We start from the raw sequence: 12694 nt of genomic DNA, 5'->3' as shown, positions 1-12694 counted from the left end.
AAGCATCACAATCGAAATTTGACAACACCAAAGTGATCCTAATGATGAAAGATGATGAATGAACTTAACAAGATGACTTATTATAAATAGACGCTCCCTCCAAGATTCTTAAAGCCCAAGCTAAATGCCCAAAATAAAAACTAACAGCATCACTCAACTCTTCTAACTCAATTGAGCTCATCGGAACCAACATAATGACTTACTATAAATAGTAAGTCTCTCAAACGGAGCCAAAACACACCATAGGCTGTTGGAAAGCCTATAACCACATTACTGAGACCCTCAAATCCTACTCTTAGCTCACGAGGGTCGAGATGGTGAACTGACCTAGCCAACTGTAGAAACCTGTTAAAAATGGGGACATTACACATACAAACATCTTCATAGACATCATAATCTCAATATCAATTTACAAAGGTATATGAATTTATAAAGTAGATCTCATATTTGGTATTCACTTTACGTTTACAAGCTTTTGTTTCATGCAATTTCATTTCTATTTCAAGGTTGATTCCTCAACTGGGGTTTGACTAAGACAAACCCCTTTGTACACAATATTTTCTTATTATTCTGAGCAGGAACAAGTGGTGCTCGCCCTAGCTCAGATCTGGATAGTTTGCAACTGAGTTCAATCAAAAGCACTATGAACAAAACGCCTCAGGCACCGTTTTCCTGTGAACAAGACACCCTAGGGACCTACTCCCGTGCAAAATAGCATCAAACTGAAATCACAAATCAGTGGTGTTCTCTAGTTTCGGTTTCTAGTAACCATACTGAGCGTTTTGTTTTCTATCAGTCTGTGTGCACAGAAAGTCAATAATTTCCCCTATTGCATCTATATACACCTATCAATTGTCTATATTAGTGAAGTAATCTTGATACCTATTCAGCACTCGGATCATTCAAAGCCTGTTGGGTTATCTCTCCTTCCTAATGTACCATAGGAGATAAGGATTGATCCCCCATCATCATTTCATCTCCTTTCTCTTTTTCTAATTGTATAGCATGGTTTTTTACAGGGTGATTTGAAATGGCTCAAAGCAGATACTGTCCTATAATGCCACCATACCCTTCAACTTGAAATATATTTCAATGTATCTGAAAATGTTTTCATTGCATCATTTTTTCATATACCAATGATTATAAGCATTGAGTAAACTGTAACAGCTGTTATGTACCAAGTTGCAAAACCATAAATCTTGAATTTATTATTCAAGTGAAGTGACAAGAAATTCACAATACAAATAATTAGTTGCTTTTGCATGGTCTTGAGAGATAAATGAGATCATGCCAATATAACTTTTCAAAACTGAAATATTAAGGGTCAAGACCATGTAAACTAATTCAAGGTAGTAAAATATATTATAATATCATATCAAATGTAACCTTTCAGAAGTGAAGACTGGAAAGAAGAAATTGAGATTGCAACAAAATAAAGTTAAAGCCAAGCAAACTGAAGATACTTACAAAACAAGAGGCCCCCAATGACCTAATTTTGTATCGATCCAAACCAAAAAGCTTTTTAAAATCTGCAACATAAGATGTGAGCTTTTTTAAAATAGCAAGAAACAATTTTCTAATCAAGAATATGGATGACAAAACCAACCAATATTCAGAATAAAACTAAAAGCCTTTTAGTTGCATTCTACTATTTGCTACATACTATTGATATTTTTCAGAGATGTGCTAATCTTCGAATGCTGTTCTAAAAAGACTATTCTTGAATCATATAAATAGACACTGAAAGCAAAAGAACTTTCCCTAACATTATAGAATAATGGAAACTAATGAAATATTACAGATATGCATTATGAAAAGGCCAGCAATTCATGTAGAGTTCTTAAGTTCATGAATAAAGGTCTCCACATAAACTTTTAAAGTTGTCCACTTTGGGTGCCTAATAAAAATAAACCGAGTCAACAACTAAAGATAAATTTTCAAGCACCCCACATATAATCAATAAAAGTCCAACTTAGGTTGGAAAATGAAAGTTGGAAATGAAGGGATAGGCCACATCAAATGATGGGCTGAATGGAAGTTGTAGAAACCCCAAAGCCTCCGTCAATGATGCATAAAATATTGCATGAAGCTCTGGCTAATTTATGATCCACAGGGACTTAATGATAAGGGCACCCCATTCTTTGTACCGGCCATTCTCTTTACTTGGATTCGCCACCTTCTTTGATGGAAGCATTCAGAATATTTATTTGATTCAGTGGAAGGATTTTCTCTCTCACTCAACACTTTATCCTTAAATGAAAGGTGCTCCAGATTTTTTTGAGCTGGTGTTTAGCAGAATCCTGGTAAGATTGGAAATGTTTAAATTTTAAATCCTATAATTTGTAAGAGTAAGCCGCTTGTCAGTGTCTAACTTCTGGTATGGTTCTTCTCAACTTGGCATTCCTCATAAATGGGGTAAGGGTGTGTGTCTTGATTTCATGCAAGCAGCCCGTATCATTTTATCTGATTACTTGTCAAAGTTGACCATGGGAGCATCAGTTTTGTTTACTTATGCTTTTACATGAGGTTATTCTGAATTTTAAGTTAATTTGGAGCAATGTTACTGAATTCTTTTTGGTTTTCCCATTCTTTACCACAAGATACCACCCACTCCCTAACATCCTAAAGCAATGTGGCCGCCCAGACTCCTGCCAGTTGAACTATTTAGATAGGCCTTAACATATCCAGGAAAGACACATACACAGATGTTATAGCAGCACAGAGAAATCCAGTAGAATGCACAGAAGCGGGATATAGAAGAAATGACACTAAAATGATAATCGATTGAAGTATTCAATGTTAAAAAGATGGAGAGGAATACTTCATTAAATAAGATTACAAGATCTTCCCATAATAAAAAAGATCAAAAACTAGAGACAAAATAGAAAGTTACTAAATCTAACTGACATACATAACCATTACAAGTTTATTAAAGTAATATTGAAATATAATCTTTAAAATGGTCATTTAGGTAGTTTATTTAGTAACTTTCTATTATGTAAGTCTGTCAGTCTGTTTTAGAATCTTACTATTGTCTCATTAGTTCTCAATTGTTGCCTTAATAAAAAGATCTTATGTAATCGCTTATATAAGGAGTATACCTCTCATTTGTTTAAAACAACAATCAATTATCATTTCATGGCATCAAAATAGGGTCTTTTTTGGCAGAATTTTCAAATATAAAGTCATCATCGATTTACCTAGACAATTTTTTGATCAATTTCTTTTAAAACAAATACATAGGGTTTACCTAAGGATTTTGTGAAATTTTTAGAAATTTTCTTGCAAGATTTTTTTAATAAAAACATATCCCGTTTCTGCAATTTCTTTACCATTTTTTACCAGAAAACAAAGTTTTTTTAGATCTGCAAGGGATCTTTGTTCCTGAATCTGGATTCTGAGGGTTGTGACAATTTTTTGAAACTCAGAGGTTTTTACCCTTTTCTGATACAAGGGTTTTTGACAACTTTTTCACAAAATCATGGCTTTCCATCTTCAACAAAACCTTTTGATGACTTATTATTTTTTTATTAAATCATGGTTTGCTGCAGGAGTTTTTGGTTCATGCTTAGGATTTGTAGGGCAAACAGAGTTCCTACAAATATATTGAAGTATTTGTGTGGGTGTTACTATTCTTCTAAAGCAATTGAAGGTTTTTTTTCCCTAGAATTAGACGATCTTTTGCAAAATCGTGGTTTCAAAGTTTTTTCTCAATTTTTTATTAACAAAAATCTTTTTTTTTTTTGAGAAGCTTGTTTATATTCCATCTTTCATGTCTCTAGATAACATGAGAGATGGCTTTGTTACCCATCACCATGTTGGAAGGCAGTTGAATGGCATGAAGAAAACCGATTGCAGCCAGCATCAAAGATTGTGTGTTGTGTCAACTGGTTACTTGCTAGAATGACCATTAATGGGTGGTATTAAAGTCATATTGTGAAATTTAGCTTATAATGGTCATTTAAGTAGTTTAGTTAGCAACATTCTTTTCTGTAAGTCAGTTAATTTTAGAATCATTTTATTCTATCTTTAGTTCTTTATCGTTTCCGCTATGGAAAGATCTACTGCAAAGAAATATTACTCTCCTTCGTTTGAATCAATGATCAATTCAAAGCTAAATATAACAATAGTACTTTAACAACCTCCCTTAATGGCCATTCTACTAACTACACCAAGTTTGTCCCGAGATTTTACAAACTTGTGCCAAAGAGTACAGATAGATGAACTCTTTACAGCAAATGTATGATGCTGGCGCACAAAAATGGTGAACATGCACTGTGTCCAGGTGTTACAAGTCTTGCTTGCCACTGAACCTTTGACTACCTTCCACTATTGTTGGGTAACAAAGCCATCCCTCCCACTATCAAGAGACAAGAAAAATGAGACAAAATGCAACTTTTCAATTATTATTGCTACAAAATCAGCAAAAAAATTCAGCTGAAACTAAAAAATTTAGGAAAAAACCTGAAAGCCCAAACAGAAATTAACACACATGCTTTTATTAAAAAAAGTCATCAAAAAAAATCCCTAGGGCATGATTTTTGGCAGAAAAAAATATTAAAACCCTTGCACATCTGAAAAACCTCCTTTTTTGGGCAAAACACGGGAAACAATATCTGCTGGTAAACACTTCATGTAACTGAGATGCTGCCAATAAAGAACCTTGGCCAACCACAATTTAGCCAAAAACCCCCTTTTTCACTGTACAATCTGACTCTAAAAGCCCTTCAAAATGTAGAAATAACTTCCACGATCTTTACCAAAAATTGTTCAATGTTTTGTTAGTATAAACCCATAATCTCCGGCACAAATCCCTTATTTGTTAAAAAAAGAACCATCCGAAAAACTGGTCGTGTTTTCGGATAAGAAAATTCCCCCGATTTTTTTTTATCTTAAAAAATTAAGCAAAAATAACCCCACATTAAAAAAAAAAACAATCAAAAAACTTCTGCAAAAATTCTAAATAGAGACCATGAAATATGTTATTAGAAGAACTGCCAAAAAAGGAAGCTATGGTATAATAAGTAATACCGAGAAATCTAAGTTGCCTATTCGAGTTCAAGTTCGAAGAACCAGTTTTCCAGCAAGGCAAAATTTTGAAATGAGGTTTGGGTTCATTAGTACAAAAACAAGTAAAAATTATGTGTGTATGTGTATGCAGCTTAGAAGCATGAATTAAGATTAGAATGTCACATGGTATCATAAAAATAACAAAAACACTATAATCTAGTAATCATAGCATCATATCAACATCAAAATATTAAAATAATAATATTGAGTTCAAGTATCATTGTTTTGACTTTCAACAATTGGAAATTTATAATAAATTTCAATCATCTAATGGATTATCCAAATCTTCATCTTCTTCTTCATCAAAGACATTAGTTGACTCACAAACAATATGCCAATGCCAATGGGATCAGCTGCACCAATAACATTCTCGCTTTCCAGGTCCTCAAATGCTTATTTCCTTTTCATCATACAGAGAGTTTGTAATTAACATCCTTCTTAGAAAATGTTATAAAAGTAGCTTGCAACTCCCTTCACCTATTAAAGATATTGTTAAATGCTTACAAATTGATTTATCACTATAGAGAGCTTCCAATTAATCAGATAGGAGTCAACATCAGCAACTAAATACAAAAATTTCGCTAGAAGAAATCTCGAGGGCTACTTTAATTTTATGTAATAAATATCCAAACTTCAACAAATTTTGTTTGCAATGTTAAAGATCTTATTCAAATTCTGTAATAATTGTTTTCAACACTAAATTATAGAACGTTTCTCAGTGGAACCATACCTGGTTCGTACATTGTTTGCTTAGGGCTGCCCTGGTTCGACCTAGATTCGGCCTAGATGAACCTATATGCTTGGGTTTGAACCCACAAACGAACCGGACCAGGACCACAGACCAGTTCAAAATACACCTTGTCCGGAGGTCTAGAAGGCCGAACTAGGTAACTTAGTATGGAATCGATTAAAATATTCAATATTAAACAAAGGAGAGTAATATTCCTTAAAAAGAGACAAGATCTTTCCATAACTTAAAAGCTCAAAAACTAAAGGACAAAATAGATAGCTACTAACATTGAGTGACTATCTTGCATGATCCTTGTTAAATTCCAAGGATTGTTGCAAATGTACTAAGCACTGCCATGTATTTGGTATGTGTTTTCCAAATGTATCGATCTCTTTGAATTTTTATGAGGAATAAATCGAGAAGACATGTCCCTTCATGGGACATGTCTATTCATTAAGATAATTAATATAATAGTAAACTTAATTAGAGCTCTCTCTCTCTCTCTCTCTCTCTCTCTCTCTCTCTCTCTCTATATATATATATATATATGTATATATATCTGTGTGTGTGTGTGTGTCATTGTAATCATATTAGCTTGATCTCACAAGTTTATCCTACTAAAGCTACCAAAACATCAACACTCCCTCTTAGCTAGGGAGGATAAACACACGACGATATATTAACTCAATGTAATACACAAATATCTTTGATCAAAAGATATCCAACAATTGATATCATGAGTCTTGGTCTCACAGAATATCGACATTCAATATCTACCAAGTACTGAAAAGTTTTGATATCACATATGATATCATGAGTATTGGCCTCCCTGAATATCAACGATATTCACCAACTACTCTTTGAATAATGGCCTTCCAGAATGCAAAATATTCACCAAATACTATGAGTAATGGCCTCCCAGAACATTACAGCGCATGATCTTCACCACGTACTCTAAGTAATGGCCTTCTAGAACATCAAGATGGGAAATATTCACCAAGTACTCTTTGTAATGGCCTTCCAGAATATCAATAACATTTACCATGTACTCAAAAATGTTTATAAGGTATTTGCACACACATTCTCATTAGACTTACCATATAAACATCTATTAAGCAAAATATAATCTATCATGATCTGCAAAGACATCGTAAGATATCCATCATAATAGAAAATTAATTTATTGTAAGATCGTCACCTTTCAATAACTTCTGCAATTTCAATTGATGATCATTTGGAAGTCATCACTTCCTCATGATTTACATAGGGGGTAGACTCATCACATAGTCACAAGATATTCATGAATTACAATCCTCTTGACTGCTACAATTTATTGATTACTAGAGAATTCATCTCAACATGGTTTACTCCCTCTGAATCAATCTGATCGAGATCACTAAAGGTTGACTGAATCATATCCTCTATCTGCTCCCTCTCTTTCAAGGTTGTCTGAAATGTTAGCCTCCCTCTGAATCTCAATCTCCCTCTTTTTCTTGCACAAACATACTTAGAGGAAAAGAGGAAAAGATCAAGGTATATAGCTCTTGGTTGTATAAATATGAATGTTAGTAATCTAACTCATGTCCATTACTAACAGGATTATAACATCTCTTTACTATTCAATAATAGAATTAAGATAACACAATACTTAATTTCTATATATATGACTTTCCCTCAGATAACATATTCTCCTATAAATTCAATATTTATATTTATACTTGATTTCATTTCATTTATATTTCAATAACAATATTAGTACCTCACATTAATACTAGTAACTTACATTGTTTAACATATTTATGTGTAACAAAATATAATATTAAGTTATTAAATATCATTAAGATATTCTCCTTATAAGTTTTCATTTATATAACTATCTATATAAGAAAGTTAAGTAATACATTATATATACATATATATATATATAAAACTTAATATCATTAAGATATTCTCCTTATAAATTTTCATTTATATAACTATCTATATAAGAAAGTTAAGTAATACATATTACATACATATATATATAAGAATGAACAATTGCAATCATACCTTTTGGTTACCTTAAGCATGGTTTGTAACCCGGTGTATTCAATAAAATACATTACCTTGATAGGTAAGTGGATCGCCTTCATACCTAGGAAACGCTTAGTAGAAGTTATAAATATCGCGCATACAGGTGGATACCTTTGTTAACATATATTCCAGCTATGATTTTGTACACTACCAAGTCAAACTAATCATGCCCTTTGACTTGTTTTCCCGAGCCATCTTTGATGTTAACATGGGTTTGTTTCTCCTTTAGCCACGTATGTATTAAGAAATCGGGGACATCCTCTTTTACACGTGATTTTGGATGTCCTTTACTCCTCATTTCTATCTTTCCTTGCACATCATTGTTTTGGGCAGAATACACGCCATTTGCATTTTCTAATCCCACCAACACTTGCATTTTCTATTCCTGCCAACACATGGTGGTGTTTTGTAGATGGAATACAGTTCACTCAATGACGTTAATAGCTGACCTATTTCAATGATTTGCTCTTTGATAATTGACATTCTCTCTCCTTACCTTCTATTCATTGTGTAATTTATTGAAATATATTGTAATTGATGGATCTCCAAACAAATATCATTGTGGAATATGTGTCAACTCATTTGGGGTTGGGTGTCAACTCCATCTCCCTTTGAATTCCTTTGTATACTGTGTTGAAATTCTCTGATAATGAATTGATAAAATTAAGTTTATGTTCCATATATTGTTATCGTCTACATGAAATCTTGTATGTGCAGTAGGGGCAAGTAGGGTCATATCTTAAAGGTCAACAAGAAGCAATAGGTTTAGTCTATGGTCCAACACACCAAACGGATCTCGTGATTGCAGGAATTTCAAGGAACCTTCTCTCCTTATCCACTTGGATCCCCTAGCACGGGACCTCTCACATTGCAATTTCCATCAAGCAGTTGGTAAGGTATGTTCCTTGAAAGGCCTTGTCAATTAGAACGCAAATTCTACATCAAGACGGGTGGTTGTAAATTTGGCATGACATGTAGATATCATCATCCTATCGACAGAAGTGTTCCTTCACCAAACCACATTCTAAATCCTATATGGCTTAACCATTCATGTCGTTTTTGCCAATGATTGTTAGTCGCCGAGGAAGAAAATGTTGACAGGAAAAACTTATTTTTTTGTATAGAGATGGTCAAGTAACTCCTTTTTGCTGATGATACCGCACTTGCGTAAGCTTAGAAATGTCTTCGCATTAACCAAGATTATTATTTTATCGTATTCCATGTAACTGTATAGGCGAAGCATGAGAGCTCTGACTCACCTGCCGCCCGTGGTCTTATATAATTTATTTGCTATCAATTGAAATTGTTGCTCTTTATCACATGTATTTGAACAATTTAATACATTTGCAGTTGGCTCTGATACCATGTTAAATTCCCAGGATCGTTGCAAATGTACTAAACACTGCCTTGTATTTGGTATGTGTTTTCCAAATGCATCGATCTCTTTGGATTTGTATGGGGAATAAATCGAGAAGAGACATGCCACTTCGTAGGACATGTCTATTCATTAAGATAATTAATATAATAGTAAACTTATATATATATATCATTGTAATTAAGTTAACTTGATCTCATAGGTTTATCCTACTAAAGCTACCAAAACATCAACAATCCTTACAAGCTAAATATAACAATATTCCTTTAATAGACAAAACCAGATCTTGATATAACTTGGGGAATAGATGAATATACAGATCTCAGATCTGCTAAAACTTATAGATGATAGAAAATGACAAATACCGAACTAAAGAATCGAAGTAAAGCCACTTCAACAAGGCAATCTTCCAAACGTTCTGATTAATATCCAAACAAATGATGCCTAGCAAATTACACCAAGACCCTATATACAGCTGACATTAGGTTGGGGCAAACCCAAAGTCTTAATAAAATGGATAACCTACAAATCACAAATTTAGGGATTTAATTAATACTTATGCATGCCACAGATCATACTCTCTATTCTAATATCATGCAAGATTGTAGCAAGCTCCCCATCTTTGAAGCATGTACTGCTGATTTGCAACAGAGATTATTGGAGTTAGGATTTAGGTAAGCTTTTGTGAATCCATTGACACTTCTGACAATGACAACTTCTGCAGAAGATACAATTCTTGGATTATAGCTTTGTGGACTTCATCCAACATGGATTACAAAAATTCTTCCTTCTCCGACATTCTTTTCTCCTCCAGGTTAGAACTGTTCTTTGCCTATGCCCTAGTAATAGCAGCTTCTTTGGTACAAAATAAATCCACATTGGCTGTCCTCTTCTTGCAGCAATAATTTGACATGGTCACTAAGGATGATGCAGTTGAAAAATGATTATTTTGGTTATTGTGTCAATTATACCAATACTTGGCAAAGTGGCCAAATTCATTACACTCAACATAGGATCTAGACATCTATTGATACTATATTCATCACACCTATCACTATACCAATAGTAGCAAAAACGCTCTTTAAAAAACCTGGCAAATCAAAAGTATAAGATTTTTTCAAACTAATGGGAAAAATCAGGTTCAAAAAAAATATAGATATATTATAGTTAATAACTATTATATTACTACTACATAATACATATTAATAAGTAGGGGATATTTTCCACAGCTAGTCAAGTTGTGATATTCCTATCAGTATTCAATTATGTAGTTTTCAAGTCTAACTCATTGACTCACGTTTCATGACTAGGAGATATTTTTCACAACTCAAATTGCAATATTGCTATCAATATTCAACTCTGTAGTTTTTGCGTCAAACTAATTGACCCATCTTTCATGAGTAGTGGTTCACAAGAACCCATCTCTCATGGGAATGAATGGAGCACTTAGCACTCATTGCATCTAGCTGATGCTCATAGTAGCATTCAGACTTCTCGAAAGATCACCCTTCCTAGTACAACTCCATCTCACATGAACTTAACCACAGAGTTTCCCACAAAGTTTCCTCTAAGGTTAAGCCCACTTTGCTTGTATTAACCTCATCTATAAAACCTTCAGCAAATGGTGTGCCTTGTGTACCATTCATTAGAAAGCCTCTTAAGCTCATCAATTGATAAGTAGGAAATATTTTCCACATGAAATCAAACAGTAATATTGCTATTAAGATTCAATTGTGCAGTTTTTGAGTCGAACTCATTGATTTGTGTTTCATGAGTAGTGGTTCACAAGAACCCATCTCTTATAAGAATGAATGGAACACTTAGCACTTATTGCATCTAGGTGGTGCCCACAAAGGTGAAGCACTGTGATTTCCTAGGAGGTCACCCATCCTAGTACTACTCCAACTCAAGAGCGCTTTGCACAAAATTTCCTCCAAGATTAAGCCCACTTTGCTTGCAACTCCATTTGAAAAACCTTCACCAAGAGTTGTGCCTTATGAACCATTCATTAGAAAGTCCCTTAAGCTCATCAATTGATAAGTGGGAGATATTTTCTACAACTCAAATTGTGCTACTGCTATCAAGACTCAACTGTGTAATTTTTGAGTCAAACTCATTGACCCATGTTTCATGAATAGTGGTTCACAAGAGCCTGTCCCTCATGGAAATCAATAAAACACTTATATTATGAGGTAATTGGTAAATACTTGCTTATTAATAACAGAGACCGAAAGGTCAATTTATACAAAAGGAAGAGACGATGTTTCCTTAGGAAACGATCGTAAAGAATAGAAACATTCTATTCCAGAGAAAGCAAAAAACGAAAGCAAACTAAAGCTAAAGATATTTACAAGATAACCATTAACTAATAATAGACGTCTTATCTATTATTGTAATACCCTCCCTTAATGGTTAATCTATCTAACACACCAAGCTGTCCTCTGAATTTGACAAACTTATCAGGACCAAGAGGCTTGGTGAGAATGTCTGCAATCTGATCTGAGGTAGAAACATACTGCAGATCTATAGTCCCGTCTTCAACCAGCTGTCGTATGTAATGACAATGAACATCCACATGCTTGGTTCGTTCATGGAAGACTGGATTCCGTGCTAACTTGATAACGCCTTTGTTATCAACAAACAGAGTAGTCGGTCCTGCTGGTGACATCTGCATATCCCCAAGCATCCGACGAAGCCAGACAGCTTCACATCCTGCCTTAACAGTCCCTCTATATTCAACCTCTGTAGAAGAGAGAGAAACTACCTGCTGCTTCTTGCTGGTCCATGTGACTGCACCGGATCCCAAACTGAACACATATCCAGATGTTGACTTTTTATCATCAACAGAGCCTGCCCAATCTGAATCTGTGAACCCACTGAGTTTAGGATTAGAACTCCGAGAATACAAAAGTCCATAATCAGAAGTGCCATTCACATAACGAAGCACACGCTTTGCTGCCATCCAATGATCAGCCTTAGGAGCTGTCATAAAGCGTGAAATATAGCTGACTGCGAAGCTGATATCAGGCCTAGTAGCAGATAGGTAGATGAGGCTGCCTACTAGTTGCCTATACGTAGTATCATCAACGGAAGGAGAATCAGACTTGGCTGATAACTTGAGACCTTTCTCCATAGGTGTAGATGCAGGTTTGCAATCCTGCATTCGGAATTTGTCTAACAATGCTCTGACATATTTGGACTGAGAGATGAATATACCAGAAGACTGTTGCCAAACTTCAACACCTAAGCAATAATGCATGAGCCCAAGGTCAGTCATATCAAAAGACTGGCATAAGTGTTGTTTGATTCCCTGAATCAAAGATGCCGAACTGCCAGTGATGATCAGATCAACAAACATAAATAACCAGAAGGATGATGTCACTGTCAGTAGTCTTGATGTACAGATTTGAGTCTGAAGAACTCCTCTTGAAGCCTTGATCACTGAG

The 12694-nt window shown here is 34.5% G+C and overlaps 1 protein-coding gene across 2 annotated transcripts in view; it reads right to left on the bottom strand.

Moving 5' to 3' along the window:
• Positions 1-12694, bottom strand: part of LOC149572810 (uncharacterized) — a 232135-nt gene that overhangs the window by 203652 nt on the left and 15789 nt on the right. For both annotated transcript variants that reach the window (XM_089813891.1, XM_089813892.1), the window contains exon 2: positions 1468-1529. In XM_089813891.1, the coding sequence (XP_089670017.1) occupies positions 1468-1529 (62 nt within the window). The remainder of the gene's footprint in view (positions 1-1467; positions 1530-12694) is intronic.

This window comes from Cupressus sempervirens, chromosome 2 (genome assembly GCF_028749045.1).
Source record: "Cupressus sempervirens isolate cs-2001-9-10 chromosome 2, ASM2874904v1, whole genome shotgun sequence".
In the NCBI taxonomy this organism is placed as follows: domain Eukaryota; kingdom Viridiplantae; phylum Streptophyta; class Pinopsida; order Cupressales; family Cupressaceae; genus Cupressus; species Cupressus sempervirens.
Note: the sequence above shows the minus strand (reverse complement) of the source record. Positions and strands in the feature narration are given on the sequence as shown.